At 40.6% G+C, this 26,123-nt stretch overlaps 2 protein-coding genes across 3 annotated transcripts; one reads left to right on the top strand and one right to left on the bottom strand.

Annotated features, from left to right (window-relative positions):
* The first annotated feature begins 571 nt into the window (after positions 1 to 571).
* LOC110981771 (chordin-like protein 2) lies at positions 572 to 16,176 on the top strand. The gene is made up of 11 exons (XM_022239648.2): positions 572 to 763; positions 2,225 to 2,323; positions 5,784 to 5,984; positions 6,266 to 6,411; positions 6,893 to 6,992; positions 7,373 to 7,546; positions 12,730 to 12,827; positions 13,148 to 13,250; positions 13,725 to 13,943; positions 14,086 to 14,193; positions 14,573 to 16,176. Exons 2-11 carry the CDS (start codon positions 2,236 to 2,238, stop codon positions 14,758 to 14,760), a joined length of 1,425 nt encoding a protein of 474 aa, XP_022095340.1. The 5' UTR covers positions 572 to 763; positions 2,225 to 2,235; the 3' UTR covers positions 14,761 to 16,176.
* On the bottom strand, positions 15,876 to 25,088 carry pold3 (DNA polymerase delta 3, accessory subunit). Of its 2 annotated transcripts, none has more exons than XM_022239634.2 (9): positions 24,917 to 25,088; positions 23,794 to 23,849; positions 23,122 to 23,267; positions 22,782 to 22,914; positions 22,107 to 22,392; positions 21,559 to 21,799; positions 21,125 to 21,205; positions 19,057 to 19,269; positions 15,876 to 17,448 (listed from the first exon to the last, which is right to left on the bottom strand). In XM_022239634.2, the coding sequence occupies exons 1-9, from the start codon at positions 24,974 to 24,976 to the stop codon at positions 17,237 to 17,239; spliced, it is 1,428 nt and encodes a 475-aa protein (XP_022095326.2). In that variant the 5' UTR covers positions 24,977 to 25,088; the 3' UTR covers positions 15,876 to 17,236. The 2 variants fall into 2 exon arrangements, with proteins under 2 accessions (XP_022095326.2, XP_022095327.2); XM_022239635.2 differs by having other exon boundaries at positions 21,559 to 21,796.
* Positions 25,089 to 26,123: the final 1,035 nt, after the last annotated feature.

The following is a 26,123-nucleotide window of genomic DNA, read 5'->3' as shown; positions in this document are numbered from 1 at the left end:
TAGTTTCATGGTAGATATCTCGATCGTACTTCACATCAGATTTGAGGAACCGAAACTGACAGGCGGATAACAAAACAAAGTCATTATCCTCTTAAGCTTAAAGGATTACTGTCATAAGAACCTGTCATTAAAGACACCTTTGAGGAATGGGTGCCAGCCAGTATAAGCGCGCATGGACGCCGGCACCACGGGGTTACTTGGCCGTGCCGCGCCCAACTGTCTCCTTCACTACGCCATGCTAGTCATTTCCAGACAGTCTGAAGCTGAAAAGGTTTTCATTGTGTGAATTCTTGTGTACGCTTATTGAGGCAAGAATTTCGTGGTAACTGATTGTGTTAATTCTGAACAGAAATAAAACTGATGTTTTGCCAAGACGGGGGGGGGTGTTGAGGGTAGACTGGCTCCGCAGTGGCGTGTTATGTTGACGCCGACATCCGCTATGGTTGCGCCAGTCTGGAATCTAGACTACGCACGCGCAAGCTGGCATATAATAAGACGTTAATAATTCAACCGAGAACGAAAAACCCTCATTACCCATAATGCAAAGGGAAAATCCAAAGTGTCGTCTGCCTCATTCTTCACTTTCTGTGAGGCCATTTAGAAATTGGATCGCCGTCGCGCAGGACTGCCATCAACCGCGGTTCTCTTTCCAACTGGAATTAAACGCACTTTGGATTTCGGAACTTCCATCGCAAACTAGGCATTTCCGAGCTGGACCTTTTCTTTTACAACTCTGCCGACAAGTAAATATTCACCAGAAAAGGTAGGCAAGGAGTTTAAAGTTCAAGTTTGCTTTTAAACCACAGTGATGTGGTAAATCCACTTGTTTTTGGTGTTTGTTGCCATCTGGTGAAAATTTTAACAATTTCAGCAACTCAAATTAAAGTAAGGAATGTGCTCTCTGTGTTTGAACAAGTAAATTGACTTAAAACATTAACAAAAGCTTCAACTGCACAACTATACAATTTCATCAAGAGTCGTTTGGCTTTTTAAGATGGGATACGTTTCCTGGTCAGTTTATAGTCAGACTTTCTACGTCCCCTGTGAAAGATTAAGGACTCGCTCGAATTTTGTAAGCTGGCATAGCATGCAATTTTTCCGAAGGGAAATCTTGGGCTGAAAATTCCTCACTGGTGCAAGTCATACATTTCGTTCATAATCCCGCGACAGCACCGTCTGCTTTTTATGTTTGAAAAAGTTTGATATCACCCCATGATCACAGCTCAATCCATAAACAAGAATACAGATGGAAACAGCTGACCATAAGCTCAGACTTCCACAGATGTCGGCCGTGGTGGACGATCTCAGGACTTTCCTCCAACTAGCCCCCTAAAATTGATATACCTATCTGTCAAAATTGTATATGATAGCCGTCTATTCCACTTGTACGGGTGGCGGGCTGACTGTCTCGCTAGCTCGCCTCTGGCTGCGGCACGCGGCGCGATGTAGCGCCGGCTGGTTTGTCCTACCCTCACCACCCTTATCTGTCAAAACATACAACGCGCACCGTGACTGGAAACTTGTCACGGACCATCACACAACCAAGTTGACGTGCAGAGAATCCAGGGTCTACTACGCGGCTACCATTTTTATTACTGTACCTAAAGTAACTACCCCCGGCGACTGTTTCATGTTAAGAGTCAAGTAATGGTGCACGTAAATAATGGTTCCCGCCGCCATATGACCAACCTGTCAAGTGCCTGCCGCGTGTCACAGCACTGTTAGATAAACAATAAATCATAACGTATAGCGTGTTCATATTTTTAAGTAACAAGGGGAACATTGTAGACACTGACATGCAGGGGAAATCTATATTTTTGAATTGCCGAAGGATAAACTGGCGCATGGTGAAAATGATCAACTTTGCTTACTAGCTCTCTGGAATCCAAAAGAACAAAAAGGAGGTTGGAATTGGCAATAACTCGACCGTCAAAAGCATTATTTACACAGCAATCGGAATTTATCAAAGGTGAAAGCAGTGCAAACAATGCTTTTCAATGTGCACTTATACGAACTCGCTTTGTAAAATTCTTTCCCTCACCACTCAGAACGGCCTGCATGCGCTATTTTCCGTAGAGTATTTAACTTGGAACAGATGGGATCGTAACGTGAACCTATGTAGGAATTTTTGCAATCCATTAAGGTCAATATGCAAGAATAAAATAGCAGAATGACATTTTGAAATCTTGAGTGTTTCTTTTTTTCTGGACACTTATGTCGGCAGTCACTGATAAAATGGCGTGCTGGCTTTCTCTACTCATCGCAACATCACTAGTGGTGACAATATATGCTACACCATCGGGAACGAGGCAGCCAAGAAATGGTAAGAAGCTGTAGTGTAACTATTACTGTAACCAGAATGTAATCTTTGGTTTCTTTGTAAAACCGCAGAAAATAAGTTACCATTGCTCAGATCCTGTTGTAAGGTGTTAGGTTAGGTATAGCACACTTTAACAGTTTGGTTAGATAGTTTAACCATATACTACATAACATTAACAATGCGTGGTGCAGGTTACTTGAACTTTAAAACTTGCGAGTGAAGACAGTGTTTTGTTGGTCTTAGTGAAGTCAAGTTAAAATTCTATAACCTGGAGATGGCAGTTTTTGTTTTGCTTTTTGTTTGTTTCTTTGTTTTTTGACGGATCCAAGTTTCAACATTCTTAAGTCACGAGACCAAAATAATGAGGCGACATTCGGTTCCAAGAAGGGTGTTGCTTTTGCTCGTGAGGAACTGGTGAATTCATCCTCCAATGAACAGTTTTCCCAGAACTTGGGTCCTTTTTGTTGCTACATAATTCCTTTGAATCGGCTGCAGTGAATAGGAGGAAATGTAAGTGCTCGGTTGTCAACGCCACAGTCCTGATCCTCTATGGACCGGTCAACCCTTAACTTCTGTCATATAGAATAATTATTATGAAGGAAAGGCGCACATGCAGTCGTCAAGTTTTCCTGGGTTTTTCAATTGATTCCTGTGATTATGGACACGCAGGTGACGGCACTACTGAGAAACTAAAGACATACATGTACTTTTCTTTACTGGTCTATATAGCTGAAGCCTAAAATCTTGGCCACCAAGTGAACATCACAGATTTTGTTTGTCCTCCAGCATAAAACTCCTATGATGGCTCTCTTCGATAAGGGGGGGGGGCTCCAGCGTCAAAACAGATGTATTGACATGCGGTCGACAATTGGTAGGGGTATAGTGGGGCTGTAAACACTCGATTGGGGGACTTGGTATTGTTGTTCGTGCTTTCTGCTTTTATTTTGATGGCAACTCGCTGTCTGGTGGCGGAGACTGGTGACCAATTGTCGGGGAAGTTTTTGACAGGTTTAAGAGGGCTCCTAATGGTTGAGCGGGGCATGCAGGCAGCGTGGACGTATCAGTGTATGTATTGAACACAGAACAGCCTTGTAGTTTTCAAAGACTTGGTCGCGCTTTGCTGGCGAGTTCACAAGCTCCTCAACGCCAAATGAAGCGATCGAAAGAACAAAATTTCAGTCGCTTGTACTGTCTTATTGACGGTTATTTTCTGCAGAACATGAAATCTATCGCGTACCTGCGGTTTTTAATTCAAGAAGCTCAATGACAGTTGGTTTGTATTTACACAGGGCCATAAACATTCTCCTCTTACAGAGGTGCTTCCAAATTTAAGCATTCACTTTAGTTGTTGATAGAACTCCACTTGAGTTGCAATCAGAAAAGAAACTGTTCTGGGCTTAAAACAAACAACGAGGACGACCCTGGGTCCAGCGAGGCGGCCGGTCTATAACGCCTACCGTGCCGGGCTGTGAAAGCGCGGCGGCCCGGCACACACTTCACCCCCAGGTCAAGCCAAGTGCCAAATTAGCGCTTTTACCCCGGCACCCGTTTTCGCTAGAAATCTGGGCTAAATGGGGCACCGACGGGTCTCCAAGCGGAGTGTCTAGTAGTTGTACTTTATTTGGCCACTTGCTTTGGGGACATATTTACGACTGCAAGTCTGTGTGTGTCATTTTTACGTGACATTGTAAAATGTAAAATTCGGTTATGAAAATAATCGTTTCGTTGTACTGTCGTCATATACTGAACACGCGATGTTGGAATTCTGGCGACAACGTTCGTGTTCAATGTTTTCAGTTTTGCAAAACTGTTACGAACCGTTTCATTGCACTCTCCACGTATATTGGACTTCCAGCAAACAAAACTCTGGTATGCCGCGGCCGTTTGTCGTTATTTTTACTTAGGAATTACGAATAACGGAAAATCTGGACCGTGGCCACGTCTTTTTGTCTTCTTTTTTGGAGACAAGGCATCATAAGGCGCGCCAGTCGGTCGTAAAATGGATCCATTAGCGAGCGGAGAACCCATTTTCTTTGGTACCCAGCCTGACGAAGGTCAATGGTTTTTCCAAATATTTCTACACCCTGTGTTTATGCAATCGTAATTACGAAGACAAAAGGCACCAGCCTTTGTACAATGCTAGGGAGGTCTGCTTTCTGTCTACGCAATCCACGCGATGTCAGACATTAAAAAAAGGAAAATCCACTGGTGATGAATAGAAATTAATGGTTGAAAATTGTGGTTGGAGCTGAGCATATTGCTATCACGTGTTATGATCGGTATATTGCTAATTGTTCAGGATGTTTTTTATGGTAAGCATAATTTATTTCATAGCAAATGTACACGATTGGTGCTAAACTGTACTGTACGGTGTAATGTATTGAGTGGAACTTTCGGAGAACAAAGCACGGTTATATTCTTTGCAAGATGAAACTTAAAATGACGTTTTTCACTACTGCATGAACTTTGAGGCAAAATTTTAAGAAGACCTTAATAAATAGTATTTGCTGTACAACACTCATAAAACAGTCGTTCCTTCTGAAGGTGAAAAAAATAGAAACAGTGGTGCACTGCGGGTAGGCAGCCAGAGCTTATGTTCATTAAACAGTCGTCCGGCCAGAGAACTCATCAGCTATCTTCTACACCAGTTATTGCATCCTGTCTCGATTTAATCTTCCATTCCCTCCAAGGCTCGAAAGGAGTACCGAATATAAAGATGACAGATCTCGGTCAGTCAACATCATCGAACAACACACTTCAAAATAAATCTGGGAGAACTGAAATTGTTCTTTCCTCGGAAAGAGGATGAATTCAAGGAGATAAAAAACCCTCTTCGTGATGTGTTAGCCTGCTCTCCAGGCGTCATGTATGACCCTTTTGGTTATAGTTCTGTCTTTCGTTTTCCGTTTCTCCTCCCTCCATCCCGCACTCTTGTTTTAATTAATCTTCGTAAAGTGGGCCAGCCCATCGTTTTCCCTCGTATACCATAACACACAGTATTGAGATGCACTTAGGCTGTGGCGCCCGCTCTGCCTGGTCCGTGTGCCTAGATTTCAAGTGATGCGTGGCTGACATCTTACTGGTCGGAAGACAATTTTCCGAAACCGCGAGGGAAACCCAAGACGTTGGTGGTCAAGATGGTAAAACCAAGCACAAAAGTTCTGACAATGTCCTCCCTGCTCAGTTTGTTGACCCCTTATTATCCAAAGCTGTGTGGAGCCAGTGTCTTGATTCAGTGAACGATTTGATCGATTCGACAGGGATGAAAAGGAAGTGGGCTTCTGGTTAACCATGGCATAAAAACGATTGATTTTGGACCCAGTAAAGTAAAATTTATTAATTAACCAAGAGCCAGATTGGTAAATTAAAAAATAAACGCCTAGTTTCACTCGAGAACATAGAAGACAGTTAGCACAAGAGTCAAAGTTTAATCTTTTCAATTAACTACTTTTTGGTTTTATAGATGTATGTCAGTTTGGTAGCACCCAGTACGTAATAGGTGATAGCTGGCATCCCTACCTACGCCCTAATGGTATCGACTATTGCATTCTGTGCTCATGCCATGCGGCAGGGCAGGTTCGGTGTGACGGTAAAACGTGTCCGTATCCCACCTGTGCACACCCAAGACAAGTCCCCGGACAGTGCTGCCCAACATGTGCCTCGGGTAAACTTTATTGGCGACTTTGTAATTTCTGAATAATACTTTCTATTATCAAACCAACATCGTCCAAGTGGTAAAGCTTGGCAAATAGCAGGTCAGTTATGAATATTCTCATTGTTGCAACCAAACAAATGCAATCACCTGATGGAATTATTTGCACGTCCAGATTTTTAAACAACCACAGTGCAACCAACTATTAACTTCAATATTGTCAGTTAGACACCTCAATAAACTTCTCAGTGATTATAATTCATAACTCTCCAACAACATGACTATTTCTTCAGAATTTGAGGCCACTACGGTACAACCAACAACGACCCCTCAAAGTTGCCAGTACAAAGGCAGGGAATATGAACACGGTGAGCTCTTCACAGCGACGGACATATTTCGTTCAAGACGAGACGATCAATGTGTCCAGTGCAGCTGCTCGGTAAGATCCAAGACCTTCCAAATTCCAATTCGATGCTCCAGTTTTCCACAAACTACAACAAAGTTTTATTTTAAAAGCAGGACAGTGTTCAAACATTTCCATTTCTCGGCTACGCGCAAGAGAAAGACTCCCCTATAAGGTGTTGAAACACCCAAATAGACCACTATCATTTTGCCTACAACTTGTATTGACAGCTAAAGTTCCCCAAAATATCACCTTTTGCTTGTGGTTGGTTTTCGAATCCAAAATTATTTTTCTTTTGTACTGACAGCCAGCCATGTAGCTTTAGCAGCCACTTGAAAAAAAAGTGACATCAAAAGAACAGACTCTTTTTATTAGCAGTGTCAGAATACAGATTCGTAAGATACTGATATCATTATCAAGGTCATGGTTCATAATTTGGACGACTTTGAGTCCGACTTGGCCTTCATGTCTTCATCCTCTGTGATGTTGAAATCATGGTTCTAATATCTATCTGCAGGCAGGCAGGGTGTATTGTGCTTTGAGGACTTGCCCAGAAATTCCATGTGCCAATTCAGTCGTTTTACCGGACTCTTGCTGTCCAGTTTGCCAAACTACAGGTAGGTTCATCGTCCTTGGAATTCTTAAAAACTTGAAGGGCATTGAGGCTCCCTGAAGGAACAACAAATTGAATTGGTAATTGGAAACTACCAGGTTCTTACTAACTTGAGGCAGTATCAAGGTACACCTCGAGATAATCTATAAGCCTACTGAATAGGATCTATGAGACTTCAATCTAATAGCATATTTGTAATTTCGCTCTATAGACTTATAAAGAGCAAGTAAACTTCCAAGGGCGTTAATTCTTCAAAAAAGTGAGATAAAACGCACAATTCCAAATGTACAATACAACAATTTTTAGATTTTTTTTATTTTAAAACTAAATACTACAGTGTCTTCAAAATGACAATTGTTTTTAAAAATTGTTTTGCACCCGCAGCAACTGAAGAAGATTACGACGGTGAGGATCTGAATGGGGGAAATGCACTGGACGAATCTATTGACCTCTCACCTGATGAACCCTCAACCGAAGGATCTTTCCCAGAGAACACAGCAAAGGTGCATCTAGATGAGGACAACATTAAGGCCTCGGAGCTCGATCCCAGCCGATATGGTAAGTTGACCATGTATGACGTGGCGTGCTGTGATTGGTCGAGTGTTTACAGCGCGTACTCTGATTGGTCGAGATGATAAATACTGTAGCCAATACTAGCCTGGTAAACAAAGTTCTAAACCTTTGCATCAATGTAGCTGACTAAGTTTCCAAACACGAATTCGAAGCTGGGCACTTCCATGTATAGTTCATTATATTATTTATTGAACTAAAAACCGAGTTTGCGCATTTACAAATACTCTCAACGATTCGATAGTTGCTTGGAGGATGCCTGGACACAATGAAGACTGAATAGCATTGTGAATGAAATATTGGGAAAGAATGGTAGGGGTTAATCGGCTGAGGACACAAACTTAAAGAGGATCGACTCTGCAGGAGGTTCTACGGAAACCATCAAATCAGTTCCCCGCAACGAGAATGGCATTGACGTGAAACAAGATCATGAGCCATGGGCAAATACCGACACCTCTGATTCCATCAGGTATTCCCTCGCTATACGTAAATTACACGCGGGCGACGTCAATGCGCGTGCCACAACCCAACATGGGAACATGACCAACCCGAAAACCGCACGGGTACGCCAGGAAAACATGTCATCACATTACAATGTTACTTCTCCGAAAATAAGGTGTGACTTCTGCTTAAGGCAAGGGTGCAATCAGCAAACTAGAACAACTCCAAGACATTATCTCTAAGGAGGCTCATTGACAAATAGTTCAGAATGGTATTTTCCCCCACGTGTCGTTTTGATGTCGACTCGCTGGGAGCATTTTTCAAATAAAAACGGATGTGGGGGTACCTTAAGTGACATTGACGAGCTAAGAACAACCAAAAACCAAACCTAAGAACAAAACAGCGAGGGATAAAACAAACAACCTGTCAAAACTAAAATATTTGTTGGCTTTTCCAATTGTTTAATTCAACTTTACAAAATTATAGCCAGAAGGGGAGGCATGCCAAAAGTTCGCTTACTGCTTCCAGGGTGCAGAAAAGATTGACAGACTATTTGAGCAAAATTGCACAAGCTTCGCAATACCACATACCATTTAACGCTGTCAAAAATTCTAATTAATTCGTTGTGACCGCAGGCATTGTCAATACTTTTGAGGTATGTAGTCTCCCTAAGGTGCTTGGATGAGAGACGTGGTGGGGTGGCGGTTTGCTGGCTGTATTTTTCCCCTAACTGCCTGCATTCATTTTATCCGGAACAAACGAGATGTGAACGCTGGTTAACCACAGTAATTCAACCATCACAACCAGCCAGGTATAATCACAACAGACTGACACCCATTCCAGGAGGATTTTAGATACAAAGAAAAGAAAATAAATTATGAAGGAGACGAATCAAGGAGGAAGAATTAGACTGCAGAACACAGTAAAAGGAAAGATTTCACCTGCGAAAAAATGAGAGAGTGACGATTGACTGAATGGCAAGAACACTGAATCAGTGGAAAGAGGCCAGAGATATACCCCTTCTCACCTTCAAGAGCTCCGCCCTTTAGTTCAGAAACAGTTAAAATGGTTTAGGCCAAGGCCAAGCTGTCATCAGCGACGTCAATGACCCGTCCTAGTTCTAAGACACATTCTAAGACATTGTTACAAACAGAGTTTCTTTCAGCGAGCGAGTCTCATGAAAGGAAGGTGCAACAGACTGGATTTTCTTTACACACAAATCAACCATAGCGAAGAAATGTCAATGCGGTAGTGCAGGAGAACAAAGTGAAAGAGTTCCACAGAGGTCCATGTAAGACAAGGGTGAGGTCTAAAAACTTGCAAGAACTTTGAAGACTTCGGTGGGAATAGAACCCTGGACGGTCAGTGACAGTACACTAAGCTCTGCAACATGGTAGACAGAATTTCCGTCACACTTTCTATAAACTGAAACTGTCCTTGAGATTACCTCAGCTTAACGCGATGTGAAAATCTATGGAACGCCGAAAAAGCAAAAGCTCAGAGGCAACACATCGATTGTTCTGTGACATCGATCGATTGTTTTTGAACATCGATCGATCTATCCCCTACGTCGATCGATCGTTCTCTTGTGATCGATGAAAAAGATCGATGGAAAAGGAGCCACGGAGAAAGAGCCATGTTAAAAGAGCGATGAAAAAAGAGCGACGGAGAGAGAGTGATGTAGGAAGATGGGAGGGGAACGATGACGAAGGTCGATGAAATTACATCGATGCGAGCGGTGCACAATATTATTGTATGTGTGTGCGCATGCGTATGCACACTTCCGCCGTACTCAGTATCGCAACGGCCCGCATTTCTTGGGGGAGGAGTTACATAAGCGAGCCTTGGCGTCGCTGAGCACCAGATAAGAGTATTGTACCTCTACGTGTTGACAGGCGTTACCCACCCATTACCGTGGCCTTACAGGAGACAGGTGTGAACTTCCCAGTTATGTATAATAACATTGAAGAAAAAGATAAGACTTGAAGGTTTCATGGTGAAAGAATTATATAAGTAAAACGATTGCGGTTACACCATGGATCAATCTCTTTCTTGAGTATGTGTGGTTCTGAGAATTTTTTTTACATAATCTATGGTACTATCCTGGAACACAACTATGCACAAATATTGGTATCACCATCAGTGTGTTAAAACTGACATCAACGAAAATTTTCTCTCCATGCTGATGACACTAATACATTACAAAACATTCCAACACATCGGCGAGCAGAGCCCTCGTCTATAAAGAGTAGCCCTGGTCAGCCGATGACCAATATTCTTTCCCCTCCCTATTATAAACTGTCATTCAATTTTCTTGGAATAATCCTGCATAGTCTTTCAAAAACTCGAAAACCAATCAATTATTCTTTGAACTTTGCTTGCACAAATCGGTTTCCCTTGCTATTTTCTTAGCTACAAAAGATTTCTTGTTAAGAACAAATCTGGAAAACACAAACAAAATGCATGGTGGCTGCCAATTCCACTTAACCCCTCCAACCAACTTAACACGCTGAGGCGGAACAGTGTGTATACGCATGCGCACACACATAAAATTGTGCACCTCTCTCATCGGTGCAATTTCATCCTTCACCATTGCTCCCTCTCCATCGATCTTCTTTCATCTCTCTCTCTCTCTATCGCTTTTTTCCATCAATCTTTTTACCATCGCACTTTTACCATCGCTTTTTTCATCGATCAAAAGAGAACGATCGATCGATGTAACAGAACGATCGATGTGTTGCCTCCGAGTTCTTGTCTCTTTTGCGTTCCATACATATCTTGTACCGGCACCACTCCTGCCTCGGCTCAAGAGTCGACTTTAGTCGTCAATGACAACAGCGTATCGCCCAGAATGAAGTGCCTTGGCATTTCCGATTCAATTTGCTTTTCATGCAGTTACTTGGGATACAGTGTGAAAAAGATGGATTTATCCTTGGTTGACTCACTTCAGGCGTGTATTCAGACTGTAGAGTCTTCAACACGGTGAAGGTGTGGAAATGCTAAAGGTTCATCGAAGGTTCTGAGATCTTGAAACTTAAAGGTTATTAGGTGAGAATAAAACTTGGAAGGAGAGACAAAACAGTCGCACAAACTCCGGTTTTTGTTAAGTTTTTCGCTCAATGAATGGGAAGCAATTAAACTACTACATTTTTCATCTCTACAGAGCCAAATTACAGAGAAAGCAATGTGGTAAAATATAAAGAGCACATCAAGAGACATCGCAACAAATTAGAAAAAAATATTAAGGAAAACGAAAACGTTGTCAGTGTGACTACGGCATACACATTGCACGTATTTTGATTGAGTATACAACTGTTAAACTGCGCCTAAACGAGCAGTCACGGCAGGCGATTTTTCTTTATTTTTCTTGGGCTAATGAACTTTGGGCGACAGTTAGTCCGAGCGGGAATCCAAGTACGATACCCAAGCTGAGCTGGGTTGTCAACGCTAGGCCATGTGAGGCGCGGCCGGCCAGTCACAGCGGAGCCAGGCAGGTGTTTCGCCTGATCTGCACGGTGCCGAATTGGTGGGAAAGAGTCAAGGAGCGAGGCCGTGCGGAGCACGGTGTGGACGGTCGCAAGGGATCATTGTCTCTGGTGTTTGGTAACTTCTATCGTGTGTGTGTAAATTAAAATGAGGTCAGTAAACTTTCCTGTGGTTCGGGGCGGATCCAGGAGAGTAATATTTTTCTGAATCAAAGTGGATTTGAGGTGCGTGTCCTTTCTGAAACTTGAAGGAGATTTACCTCCAAAGTGAGCTATCGGCAAAACCAAAATAGCGGTTAAAAAACCCAAACAGAAAATTAGGGGGAAACTTTGAATTATCTGAAGATGTATTCTCAGGTCTTCTGCACTAAAAGCTGGATCGACGTTTATTTTTCCGTGGACATGATTTCTGGCACAGTGAGAAGCGACGCAGCCTACAACTGTTGGAAAAGTTCAGACGGGTAGCGTGACTCTAAATTTAGGTCGCTTTGTCGGATGCAAGACATGGAGGGCAAAAAATAATAATTGATGCGTGTCAGCCAAAGTTCATGATTTACGCAGCGAATCTGGTGTACATCAGTGTATGAATAACATTCCACAAATTTCTGGAAATAACGGCCCCGAGTGACTGGACTCATCAGGGAAAATGTCATAAACAGTTGAGCGATAGGAATATCAGGCGCCGCTATTGGCATACTTTGCATGCTTGTCTCCTCAACAATGAGTGGATACCATTGTGTAGAGAATTGGGGGGTTTGGGATGAATAAACAATGTTTGGTGTCGGTCGCCTAGGCGGGTGAAGGGCATGGTCAAGAGTTACTGTATAACTATACTCCACAATATTGTGAAGAAAAAATTTCAAAAATGTCAGTATGTTTTGCCGCAGACAGATCTTTGATTAAGTTAAGGGGGTTAACGTCCTTGGTGCGATTGGCAACATATCTACATGAAATTCCCCAAGCTTTAACAAAAGTTATTTGGTATTTGTAAAATTTTTAAGACAAAATAAAAGACTTTATAAAGTCTTCGTATAAAACATTACACAATGATTTTTCATGTAGAACGCCCGTTCTTTATACTCTTATTGCTGTGATGGCTCAGGCCAGATGCTTTAACTTTCTTCGTTTTTTTTTCATCAGAATCCGCATTGTAGACTGAAAACGAAAATCCCCAACATGGCCTTTCGTGAAAACCCTCCATAGCAGGTGCGCAATAAAACCCTTAATTTTCCACTTCCCCTACAGTTTGTGTATCTAATGGCAAGACGTACTACGAAGACCAAAGTTGGCATCCTGTATTGGTTCCATTCGGACGCATGGACTGCATTCTCTGCACCTGTAAGGTACATCAGAAGCCACCTTTATATTTTTCCGACGTGTGCTTCGTGATCGAAAAGGAGTTAAAGTTTTTCGAGAACTCACAGATAATCAAACAAAATTGTCAGGCAGGTTTGCGTAAAGCTAAATATACCCCACCTCGAGGACTTCTAACGGGGGGAAGGGTGTCATTTTGGGGGACAAGTCGTCTAAATTCACAGTACCAGAAAAAAAAGGTTAGTCCTCTAGTTATCCCTAAACTAAGTATTTTCAAGGGAAGCCCATTACCTCAGATTTAATCCAGCCTCACATAAACTTTAAAACCATTCCTTGTTTGGTATTACAGCGCGGGGAGGCAGTTTGCGGGCGGATGCGATGCCCCAACGAGGAGAATTTGCCATGTGCAAACCCCATACAGCGCAGGGGTGCCTGCTGTAAAGTATGCCCAGGTACGAATTTCACTGGATGTGTCTATGAAAGGCTGAAACTTTGTACACCGATATGAGAAATCTGCATTAGATAAGAAACAACGATCTACAATGAATGGTGCTTTTTAGTTTGACTAAATACTGTTTTCTCTTGATTCTTGGCTGCATCATGTCAAATGATAAATATATACACCGCAACTCTCCATTGTCACTAAATTCAAATTACAGGTTTTGCCCTTACCCAACATATACATATTTATAAACATTGTATACTCAGTGATTGTCCAAGAGCTTGCAAAAAATTTACAAATTTATATATGTTGGGTAAGGGCAAAACCGGTAATTTAAATTAAAATCTCCCAAATGCGTGTCATGAAATTAACAAACAATAGTGTCTAACAAAATGTCTAGACAACTTAAACTTCACAGAGAAAAATGGATATAAACTTAGCAGATCTCGACGATTTCTCTGTTCCATACTCATTTATTCTCTAGACATTCAGACCCCATCCACGGGTTCATCAGACGAAAATCCTTCAGAAGTTGAGGAAAATGATGACACACCTCTTTGTCTGCGCAAATCAGAGAAAATTCTCCTGCATGAGTTTGCTCCTTACTTGGTGGAGGACACTGATGACCTATCTGAGTACCAGTTCGTTGTGGAAGACCTGGACATGAGAACCTTTGAAAAACACTCATGGGAATTTCGAGATGGTAAAGAATGTATTTCAAGTCTTGAGAAAGTTGCTGCTTGGGTTAATATAATTAAAATATAAACTTGGGGTTCAGAATAGAATACAAATTCTGTGACAGAATACAGTCCGCTAATATTCTCCAACGGTTTCCTTTTCAACAGGAATTATTTTAGACTTTCAAATTGAAAATCTGACTGAAGAGGAATTTCTTAACAAACAAGAAACCAACAGAACAGGCTGGTACCAACTGACGGGAGCTTCAACACATCGTAAGTGAGAAGACTAGTCACTATGTGAAAACTATCCACTGCCTCCAAACAAGCAAAATGTGTACTGGGCAAATAAAAGGGTAATAAAAGTACTAGCACAGCTCCAAAAATGAAGTCCTGTGAAAGATGATAGAATATTATTAATCTGTCCCGTTGGGAAGGCCCTACCTCCCATGTCCGAAGGAAGCATGCTTCCATTTTTTGAAAACTGTGTCATCCTTGTGTGGCATAGAAACAGCATAAATCTTGAGCTTTGAAGCTTTTCATGGTGAAGGTGACAAGTTAAGTAAAATATCTGCTGTAATGCATGGTGCTACCACAAACCTTTTACTTAACATCATAAATCTTACTCAGCAACTTTCCTTTTGATTTTCAAAAGACCGTCTGCAGAAACTGAAACGTAAGGAGCAGAAACTGGAGAAGACCTGTACATCTAATTGTCAGCGCCAAGTGGTCAGACTGATAAGAATGTTGAGGCCCCGGGTAGTAGAGAGAGGAGTGGAATGCACCCAGGAACCCAACACAACACCCAGACAGAGGGGTACTGTTGTACCAACTCGAGGTTGAAATGGGCTTCTAAGCCTACCAAGTGAAAGACAGGTGTAAGAGCCTATCTTGTTGGGAAGGCCTGGTCCACAGCCAATTTTCCAAACTGTGATTACTTCTTTAAAGGTCATGAAAGTATTCTCTTTCCCCTTTTGGGTGGATTGCAATCTGAAGACCAGTTCAACAGAGTTGGAATTACCCCCAATAAGGTTTGAGGAGTGCAAACAGAGGTATTGGAAATACCCATTTAAGTGGGTAGCATTGGTTGAAAGACAGTATGATTCCAGAGGCCATGACTACCTGACGTGAAGTCAATGCTTTTCTACACTGAGTTGAATGTACACAGAAAACCTGACAATATTCAGGTAGGAGAGTAAAGCTGTCTCATCTTGGGTTGGGTTGAGAGAGGTGGGTGGTCGCCAAGTCCAGAACTCATCTTGGTTAGGACAGATTTACACATGATTCTCCAAAGAATTTATTTATGAGAAAAGACGGTTAAACACGTTACAGAGGATGGTAGATGCCTGCATTTGTGTTTCCATGACTAAAGAAGGGAAATTTTCATTAATTTACAACAAGGTTTTTCCTAAGAAGACTATCCCCTTGAAAATGACAGATTTACTTTGTAAATATTTCAACTTGTACGCCAACGACCTTTTTCAACAGTATTCAAAAATGAAGGACTTGTACATTGAAATGTATTGTCTATTTGTGAAAAAAATTAAACTGCAGTTTTGATTAATAATATATTATATCAGAAATAACTATATAACACAGTAGAAAGACTGCAGCCTAATTAATAATGTACGATTTCATTTTCGCTATTGGTATGATCTGCATGTGAGCTTTTTCTACATGAATGCATCTAGCTGGTATCTAAATGCCCAACAGGGTATACTGTAGCTGTATGTAAAATATTATTATTACATTGTATTTGTGGATATTAATATCTGTAAGAATACCTGCATTGGGGTTCACTATTGTAGCATAATAGGCTACTTTGCTTCAAGAGCAACGATGAAGGAAACTAATACCTGAAGGTTTGATCAGAGGACAGGTAAATTCCAATATTGGAAATCAAAGCCCTGCAAGGGTATTCCTTCAGCCTGGCTAAGAAATGTAATCACTGACACAAGTAGAGTTATGAAGTTGTTTATTAGGAATTTAGTATCATAAAGAAAAACAGCATTTCACATGAATGCTAGATTGTAGGTACATTTGAAAATGTACCAAAAATAACAGGGATATCGGATGGTCACCACAATCTTTTTGAAATGACATTGTGAAGTGATTTAAAAGGTGTTACAATCTCTGAGGACATGATGAGAAGGCCTGTCTGTTACTTGAGTGTACCAAGTAATGCTGAGGTGAACATATTGTTTGATAATAAAAAGCACAAAAAGTTGTAAACTGAAGGAATAAACTGCGCTGGAATAAGTGCATGTTATGAATGTAGGCATTTTCTTAAGACGTCCAGTTTGACAGTACTAATAAAGGGATCCCAATATGATGCATTTAGCAACGATCTGCGCATTGTTTGAAAATGAGGCTCTATGTGTCAGCTTCAATTCTTAATACAATCAGACGATTGAAAGTAAGGAATCAAGACTCAAACTATATAAAGGTATGTTAAATTCAGACTTTTCAGCCTGCAAATTTTTGAGGAAGAGTCTTTCAGGATGACTCGACAGGTAAAATCAAAAGAAAAATAACGACAATTCACCGTGAACTAACGTTGGCCTACTGCGATGGTCGTGTATCTGCAAATGCAGTGGGCGTGGTTTAAAGTGAAGTGGTATCACACTTACGATCCGCATACTGCATGTACTGTGTCAACTCTGCCGGCGCACACGACCAAGTTCAACACAGAGAGCCTCAGTTTCGATGCGGATATGCGCAGACGGTGCTCATGTGAAATCCCTCTATAATCAATCTCAAAATGCTGAGTTCTTTACAATAATGCAAATTAATCATGCAGACTGTGATAGGCATGAATGACACAGGATAGATCTCCAACTTAACATCAAGTGATAATAATATTCCTGTTGTGTTACTTAAAACTCCAATTTTTGAGACCCTTTTGCTGTTGCTATGCATGGGTAAATGATCTTTGTTTGGTGGGGGAGGGATTACACACTAAGTTCCCACAATACTGCATCTTAGTCATACCAGCCATATTAATGCCATTCACACTTTACAGTAATAACAGTGTTAAGTTACCATTTCCAAGGAATTCAAAATGAATTTTTCTGATGTCCAAATGGGTATTCTTGAGGCGTTAATTCACTGGCCTTGATACTGATGTAAGCCCGTTGTGAACAATCACCTTGCTTTCCTTCACAAATAGAGAGAATTTACGTTGGCACAGCCACTGTAGATGCAAAATAAGGAGGGATCTCATTTGTATATAAATTCTATTCAAGGCAAAATGCCTCATGACTACTCACAGGAAGTTAGCAGTTACTCTTTCTTGTTTCTCTTGATTTCTTAGCTCCTTTCATTTTTTCTTAAAGAAACTCATCAGTGATCGCTGCTTTGCCTTTCCACTCCCTGGAGACATCTTTTTCTGCTTCCCTTCCTCCTCTCCCCCTCTCTTAGCTCCGCCCTCTTTTGGACTGGGTTGAGATGGAGCAGGCGTCATCTGTTTTGAGGGTGGAGCCTCATCTTCACTCATATCAGTCCAGTCACTCTCCCATACCTTTTCTGTGACTATAGGCATTAAATGAACAAAACCTTTATTCAAGCAGTAACTATGGGTTTTCCCGGCCTATTTCGGAAAATGCGCTGTTTAATTCATTAACTAAAAATTCAATTTGGCATAGATTTGAAAACGACTTAAAACCTGGTTTTATTTTCACAATATGAGCATTCGACTTCATTTTGCATCCTTCAAATAAATGTGCATTATGTTTCATCAAAGAGGTTACAAATCAGTGACTATATTAGGATTTCAATTTGACGTATTCTTTGTCAATTGAAACCAATGTGCAATCTTATTTGCTAAAAATCTTTTACCGTAAACTGTCGGTATTGAGTTTTTATTTTCATTTGCTATAATTCAAACTCACAAAATCTGCGTTCAATTTGATTAGAAATATACAGGGTAACAGAAATCATTACACCACTATGATAATGGATGTAATGTTACTAATGAAGTGTAGCGCGGGGATCATACATGCATTTCAAGTAATAAGGTTTAGCGCATTACATGTCGTTGCTGTGGTAAACTGTACATCGGAGAGACCAAGCGCCACCTTGGTGACCGCTTCCCGGAACACATGCGCAGTGTGCGCCAACAAACACCTGATCTCACTGCTGCGCGCCGCCACAGACCGTCGGTGACGTAAGCGTCTGCATCCTGCGGAAAGCGTCATCTGATGTACAGTGTAAGGAACTGGAGCAGAGCGTCAGTTTCAAACTTGGCACGCTGCATCCAGGGGGAATGAACGTGGCATTTTCTGCGTTCATTCAAAACTGAATCTGCTTGCTCTGAAGAAGGTACTCAGTTACCTAAAGCTCGACAATCACATATTCCAGAGCACTGATTTTATATTATATTCTTGTAAAGAATTGTAGTGTGTTTATCAAACTGTACACCAATTAAAGTCACTGATTTTTCTGTATCTTCCTGTTCAGCCATTGCAAGAAGGCCATGTGTAAACTTTTAAGTGATTGTGGCAAAAACATATGTTTGTATAGGATTCGTATAACAGTATGTTTTTAAAGACAATATGATTGGTCTATTTCAGTCATTCAAACATTTAACCGGTCAACTAAACACTTCTAAGAATACAACTTCTGTTAGCACACAAACAAATTCCAATTCTTGACCAGGCATACCTTAAATAACACTTGTGAAATCGCCTGCACATTTTGCGAAATAGATTGGGTTCAAATTAAGATGAATGCAGGATTGCAGAGGTATGATCAATTTCGCGCAAAAATGAATGTCAACATTCTAAACCAGTGCAATATTGAGAAATTGTACACTGACTTTATATAACTGAATGTACCCTCACTAAAATAGAATTTTTATTTGTTAAATAGAAATGGGGATTTGAATGTTCATTCCATTTCACTTGAAAACGAATGCTGCCATAACTAATTCATTTACACATTTTCCGAAATTAGCTTGGGAAAACCTATATTATTGCCACTGAAAGAACAGGATTCCGTAAAAAAAGTGACTGTAATGTCATCCATTAATCAGAGAGATCAGTCTCTTTGTGCTTGTGCGCAGCTTTTATTTTGCTCTGCTTTCAACAATTCCAAATTTTGTTAGTTTCAGTTTGAAAAAAAAACACCCAGATGACCTACCCATGCAACCATCTGCATCTACGGTGGTCTTGTTTTTCAGCACTCTTTTCCTGCGTCTTTTCTTCCCGCTTCCAGGGGAAGTAGTGGCTGGCTCCTTCGTTCCAGGTGCATGTGAGGATCTGTCTGTAATATCTTTGTTCTCACTGTCAGATGAGGGGTTCATATCAACCGGATCAGGGGGAGGGGTAGGGGGGATTGGACTGTCTTCCATATCTGCAACAGACAAGCAATTTATGGTTTTACAATCCAAGCTAAGCAGGTAAACAGGTCCAAATAAGTGGTCTTGAGACCTTTTTTGTGGTCTCAGTCTTGTCCTATCAGGAGGGTTGGTCTCGGTCTCAAAAGTGCTGGTCTTGGCCTTGGATGTCAAAGTCTCTGGTCTCCCCCTCGAGACCTGTCGAGAGCACAGCAAATGTGCACCTAACTACCCCTCATGAATACACTCGCCAACTGACCTCCACACGAGTCTAGTTTCCAAACATGAATGTAAATATGACACCATATTTTCATGATAAAGAATGAAATCGATGCTTGAATGCAGACCAGTCAATGCAGTATGCTGCAACCTCTTCCTAAATTGTTACTTTATTTCCAGTACAGGAGACAGCCTTGGGAAGTATTGCTCAGCACTATGGACACGAGGTTGGTAGCAATGAAACTTGTACATTTTCACTGGCACACATCCGCTGATTCGTGCATGTGTTTATGTACAATGTAAATGTTTATATTACGCATGTGGCTTACTTCATGCCTTCATTCATATGCTACATGCTGTTACGTTATGCGCTACCTTTTGTGACATCATCAGCTTCAAAAACTTCAATTTGGAGAAACATCAGGGCAGTGCCACATCAGATGAATTGGCAGTAGTGGTTTTGTTTTAAGAAGTACAGGGAACTGACGGGGAGCGGAAAAGGGGCAGGAAACACTGTTCAGAAGGCAGCTTCAGGGACATGCAGGATAGCTTCTGCTTTCATGTGACACCGTTATGTAAAATGACTTCACGTTTCGCAGTAGCACCACTCAAAGTATCCCTCACTTAGCAACATGGAAGTGCCGGTCTTATCTGCACCAGGTTTGAGTGCTCCGGTTCAGCGTGTTCAGCACAGATGGAATTATAATGAGTCCTCCCTGTGCCAGAATTTCTGCTAAAATTCTTGAAACTCCAATGTTAAATGGGTCATTCCATGAGGTTGGGGCACAGTTTGTTGAGGTGACAATTGTTACAACAGCTATTTCCCTTCGTTTGGATTCCCAATTGACATCGTTATACATCTTGCAAGGCCGAATATAGCAATGTGTGTTGTTTTTACAGAGTAACTGACATACTCTACAGGTCATGACAGGTGGTAAAAGTTTTGGATGTAACAAGGACACCGTCACAAGTTGTTCCCCAACCTCATGGAATGACTCACATGCAACAACAAGCTATGTTTTTAAGTGTACAGAGATTAGATAGATAGACATACACCTGCTAATGGTACTGACATGTCAAAAGTCTGCAGCTCATCACAACTACATTGTATTTCCTAAAGGTAAAATAAGAAGTGTCAAATCTTGAAGAAATATTCAATTGATTTATTTTTGATGCTGTGTTGCATATGTTGATTTCTTTATTTTATACTTTCAGTATAATGTTCTCCTCTTATGTTGCCTGTTCTCATTTATCTTTGTATAAAATAGTGTACATTTTTAATGTTTAGTATCAGTCTCGGTCTTGGAAGTCCACGTCTCGGTCTCGACCTGCAAAAGTTTCAGTCTCGACCTGCAAACGTTTCAGACTCAACCTGCAAAAGTTTAAGTCTCAAAGTCAACGTCTCAGTCTCGGACTCAAGTTCTCGGATGCAACACTGGTCCTAGACATTCCCCATCCTGGTAGAATGGAAACACAGTGGGGACCAATTTGGCAGACAGATTCACATCTGTGATTGAGACTTAGAGATTGCCTCAGAGGTTTTTCATCTTGGAGGATCACCAAACTTTGAATCCAATTAATAACAATCCAGAGCAAAGTCTACTTTACAGATGAGTACATGTATGCTCCAATGAAAAACCTATGTTTCCTCACCACTTAATTCATCTTCACTGCTGCTGCTGCTGTCTTGTTCAATGATGCGCCGTCTACGTTTTCTTGCCTGCCTTTCTTCCTCTACAACAAAGAAATAGGTCCCATGATTTAGGCTGAAGATCAAATGTTACCACAAAGAACTGTTATTAGCTCAATGATGAGTAACTTTTTTGTGGGAAATTTTCTGTATCTCCATGTGAAGTGTAACTAAAGCCAATAAAGAATCTGTTATGACCTTGACAAACAATTTCCCAATTGAACATATATATGAATGTGGAAGACTATCGTCATTGCTGTCACAGAATCACCCAGCTTTGAACCATCATAAAACCCTCATCTTTGTCACGGTGCAACTGAATTTTACCAATCATTGTTTACAGTTGTGTTGATGTTGTTACTAAGCACTTTGGCCTTGATCAATGTAAAGAACTCACCAGAGTCTGAGTCAGACACCTCTATCTTGCCTGCCTTCCTCTTAACCTTGCCTCCAGTGTTCACGTCTTTTTCCATTCCTCTTATTAGGTCTTGTGTATCCGAGGGCTTAGTCACTTCTCGTGCTTTGTGTATGGTTGATGGTTTGCTTGGCGGTGATGATCTGTCCTCTTTCTTTGGTTTGGCTGAAGAGGGTCGGTTCAAGAATGCCATCATACCACCTTTGGCCTTACTGCTGAGCTGCTGAAGGGATTGGATACAGCAAGAGACTGTTCAAAGGTCAACACACCTCTGCTATTAAAGTCTATTAAAGTCATGTTTGTGAGCAAGACACTTTACTCAACTACGGGAGAATTTTGAAATGGGTTGATTTTGAGAAAAAGTGCAAGCTATTATCTAAGCCATGGTGTATGCAGGCAAAAATTCATGACTACTCCAACAGCAGGGGGAAAATACCTGTTCCACAAATTTTCAACACAGATACTTTTTCAAATTTTTAATGCTTTATCTCCTGTTTTAGACGACATAAACTTTCTCAAATCCAACTCACCGTCTGTTTCTGCTCTTCTTTCATCACGTAACTGGTATCTGCTGATGAAACTTTATTATTCCCAGAGGCAAAGCCACCGAAAGAAGTAATCCGACCCTTCCCTGCTTTGTTAGTTACACTTCTCTGGGAATCCTGCTTCAGATTCTCAATAACATGCTTCTCTGCACTGCCATTCATTTTTGGCTGTGGGCTGGTGTCAGAAACGGGATAGCTTGAATGAGCCTCAAGTTCGACAAGTTCTTGAGTTGTTCTTGGCTTGGCCTCAATGCACTTGATAGCACTGAATCTAACATCAGAACAGAACAAATTCAAGCCATATTGGATTTGGCAAATGCACTCAAAGTTAAAATACAAGAAATATAAATCAAGAATGCTGAGAGTCAAGCTGGTTCCTGGGTGTGTAATGCATGCATAATGATGTCATTTCCATCGTGCTGACAAAGACAGTTTTCACTAGCTACATTTCTTAATCAAGATTTAACTAATTAGTTGATCAATTTTTAAACAGCACCTTGAAAGAAATGTTTATAAAGTGTTTGTTGCTCTGTGCATAAATGAACTATTGGCACTAAGCATGTGCCAGCTTATAACCAGTCAAATCCAACTGAAGTTGAATTGTATCTTATTATTATCACCAATCACCACTTACTTTGAGTTAAAAATAATGCTAGTTACCTGTTTGGCTGTTTAATGTTGTCCTTAATGATCTGATAATCAGTCATGTAGAGACTGTTTGAATCTTTTAAGGCTGCTTTCTGAACACTGTAGACATGCTTACTAATGACACTTGTCATGGATGCTTCAGTCTCTGTACAAAAGGAATTACCATAGTCAAATTTCTCTATTGTTCATTTATTTGTATAGTCCACCTGATACCACAAAAAAGTATGGAAGGAGTGGTGAAGGAATGGAAAAGAACTACTATACGCTAGAAATGTGAACAAATATTTAAATCATCCGCACAAAATGACACATTTTGGTATAACAATACTGTGATATAAATTATAAAACATACTTTCCAAATCCTTGTCTGCAACCACCAAAACTTTGTTGATACTGACTCCATTGTCGGCATTCTGAATTCCACTCAGTAGGTATGTGACATTGATGGACTGAGAATTTGCTTTACTCTCTTGATGTTGAACAAATGTTTCTAGCATCCTTTCCAGAAAGCAGTTGAAAACACAGAGAGGATAAAAAGTATTCAAATTTTAATAGATTGATACACATTTTTGAGCAAAAACTACCGCTTACTACAGAAGCAAAGCACTAGACCAGCCAGTAGCATTATGCTTGCACAGTTTGGCATGAAATGTGTAGAGGAGTGCATCGCTTCAAAGTGGTCTTGTGACTTGGCGTAAATCAGTCAACTGAAGGTACATTTTTATAACCTAGGGTCCAAAAAGACGAAAACCTATGGTTATACAATGTAAGTAGAATTATTCAGAAAACATGGGTCCAGTATTTTAAGGTGCTTTTTATTTTCTCCTTTAATAGCTACTCCTCTGAAACATGTTTCAAACAGTTTAACCTGTCACATCCAAAACCATGTTTCCCGAATTCTTAGTAGAATGAGTGAGAAAATTTTCCTCCAAATAAATAATGGATCCACATAACCCCAGGGTTTCTTACAGACTTTTGTAAGTTCTGGGTTCATTGATCACAAACACATGGTCAATGGACTTACTGTTTAGCTTGGTTGACATGTACTGATAGGGTCTGACTTAACCATCTATAGGTAACCTGCAATGATCAAATTTTATGAAAATTAGTGTCATGCAATTGTATGGATATAAATGCTTGTTTTACTGACTAAATGAATAGCAAACAAGCAGACTAGTGCCTCCAACACGTCCGATTAACATGATTAAGTTGATAATACAGAGCATAGAGACTTTATCATGTTTATAATATTATGCGCTTCATAAGAACTGTTTATTTTTAATACTGTTATTATCATAAAGTCATGTCGGACTAGCATGTGTAAGTTCCACTCAATCAATGATACTGAATGAAGTATCATTCATAGGACAGATCTCACTAGCCTAGCGAACAAATGGGGCAAGTCAGAATACTCTCAATCCACTCATCTTTTCCTTAACGAGTTTTAGTTGTGAATTCACAGTTTGACAAGAGCAAAGTTACATGCTCAACCGTTTTGGCTAATGTAGCTTATAGCTATCTGGTTAGTAAACATGACGTCACAAGTCAGTTTAAACCATGCTCACTGAACATACTGTGGAGTTACATGAAACCATGGAGATGATGGAACCAAAAGGTAGTAACATGCCTAATGCGTAACTTGACTAGGCCTACCCCCAGAACTGTGGGGTCCGACGTCCGCCCCCCCTCCCACAAGGGAGTGGAGCGGATGTCGGAGCCCATGGTTTTTGGGGTACTGTCACGACCAAGTATAACTTGAAGCTTGACATGCTCCTTGAGGGCTCATTCAAAAAACAATGAAACATGTTGGAACTTGGAAGCTTGAAACTGCACTCAGTGATGCATGCGTGTGTATAACGAAGTCACTTTCAAACTGGATTGCCAGGCATTCGATTATAAGTAACACCCAGGCATGCCAAGCCAAGGCCTGGCCGGTACTTCCGGCGGTAGGTCACTAAGTCATGAGCGTGATCAATGCATGATGATGAGTGTTTGACATATGCATGACCTGATGACATGTCAACCAAATGTTAGAGCAAGTTGTAGGTGCTATAGTGATTCTTCTTAACTGTATTTTACGCAGACTTCGAAAACAAACATAACTAGTTTTAAGTATGACATTTAAATGATGAAATATGGCTTTTTACCACTTTGTCTTCGTCAAAAAGGAACTCCTCCAAGTTTTCCAAATACATATCACCCGCCATTTTGACATTCCACTGAAGAACGAATTAATCCATGCAAGAAAAGGAGAAACTCTAGTCACTTATAAGGACTGCTAAAAACTGTTTGTAATATTACGCGCTCAAACCGATAGGTTCCAAAATCACGAGGGCGCTGTGTATTTTACTTGCGGCGCGCGCGCGCGCGCGACGACGGTGGATGAAGGCGTGGCCAGAGTCTCAAGAATTGAGGAGGATAATATAACAGTTTTGTTGAATAAAAGAGAAGTTTAAACATCCCTAAATACCTTAGTTGTACTGTCCTGCCTACTTTTGAGGTTTCTTTTTCAGGTCTTACTACTTTGCAAGAAAGACGTGTCCAGTTGTGTGTCAAATTTGCCTTGTCACTTGAAAAGTTTTTCCCCATTGGCCTACCAAGCAAACAGTTGGAACTCAAGAGTTTTACGACAAATACTGACCTCCCAAGCACGGCACAGAGCGTTGCAGGAAAAGTGCCATCCCTCTCCTTGTAAGACCAGTAAATGATAAATAAAATATTAGTGACTAGATGTTCCCTATAAGTTTGTAATTTTATAGTCCTATTTAGATTGTAATAAATGTCTTCTAAGTGCCACTTGGAACCATAGTTGATATGTCATAGTAAAATAATCTTGGGTTTCGAATTTTGAATCTACTGAAAGTACTCTATTTGATGATATCCATTTTCTGACGGCATCGCAGGTACCAATTAATACCATACACTTCCTTCATTTTAGCCAAAGAACATTCTTAATTTTTCTTCTTTATTGTTTTGTTTACAATTGTAAATATTACTTGATTATAGAATTTCCTTTCGCGGTTCAATTTTCATTTTTTTATTTCATTGTAAATTCCATTGTAATTCAGCCCCTAAAGCTGCAGGAACTGAATAAAATATATCTTGAATCTGTTCGGAGGGGGGAGCATCAGGATGAACTGCAAACTTTTTGAACGCAAATGACAAAAAATAAACAAATAAATAAATAAAAATAAAGGCAGAAATGGTTCCATGAAGATCATTGCATAGTTGCGATTTCCATGGTGTTTGCAACGAATTATCCTGTTTTGTGTTTTGGTGCCACAAGATTTACAGTTTATATTTTGGAGACTTCCCTCACGTTTATCCCTGTAAATTTCTTCATCTAATCATTGA

Source organism: Acanthaster planci, linkage group LG14, assembly GCF_054643075.1.
Source record: "Acanthaster planci isolate LZ-2023a linkage group LG14, COTS_SCS, whole genome shotgun sequence".
In the NCBI taxonomy this organism is placed as follows: Eukaryota; Metazoa; Echinodermata; class Asteroidea; order Valvatida; family Acanthasteridae; genus Acanthaster; species Acanthaster planci.
Note: the sequence above shows the minus strand (reverse complement) of the source record. Positions and strands in the feature narration are given on the sequence as shown.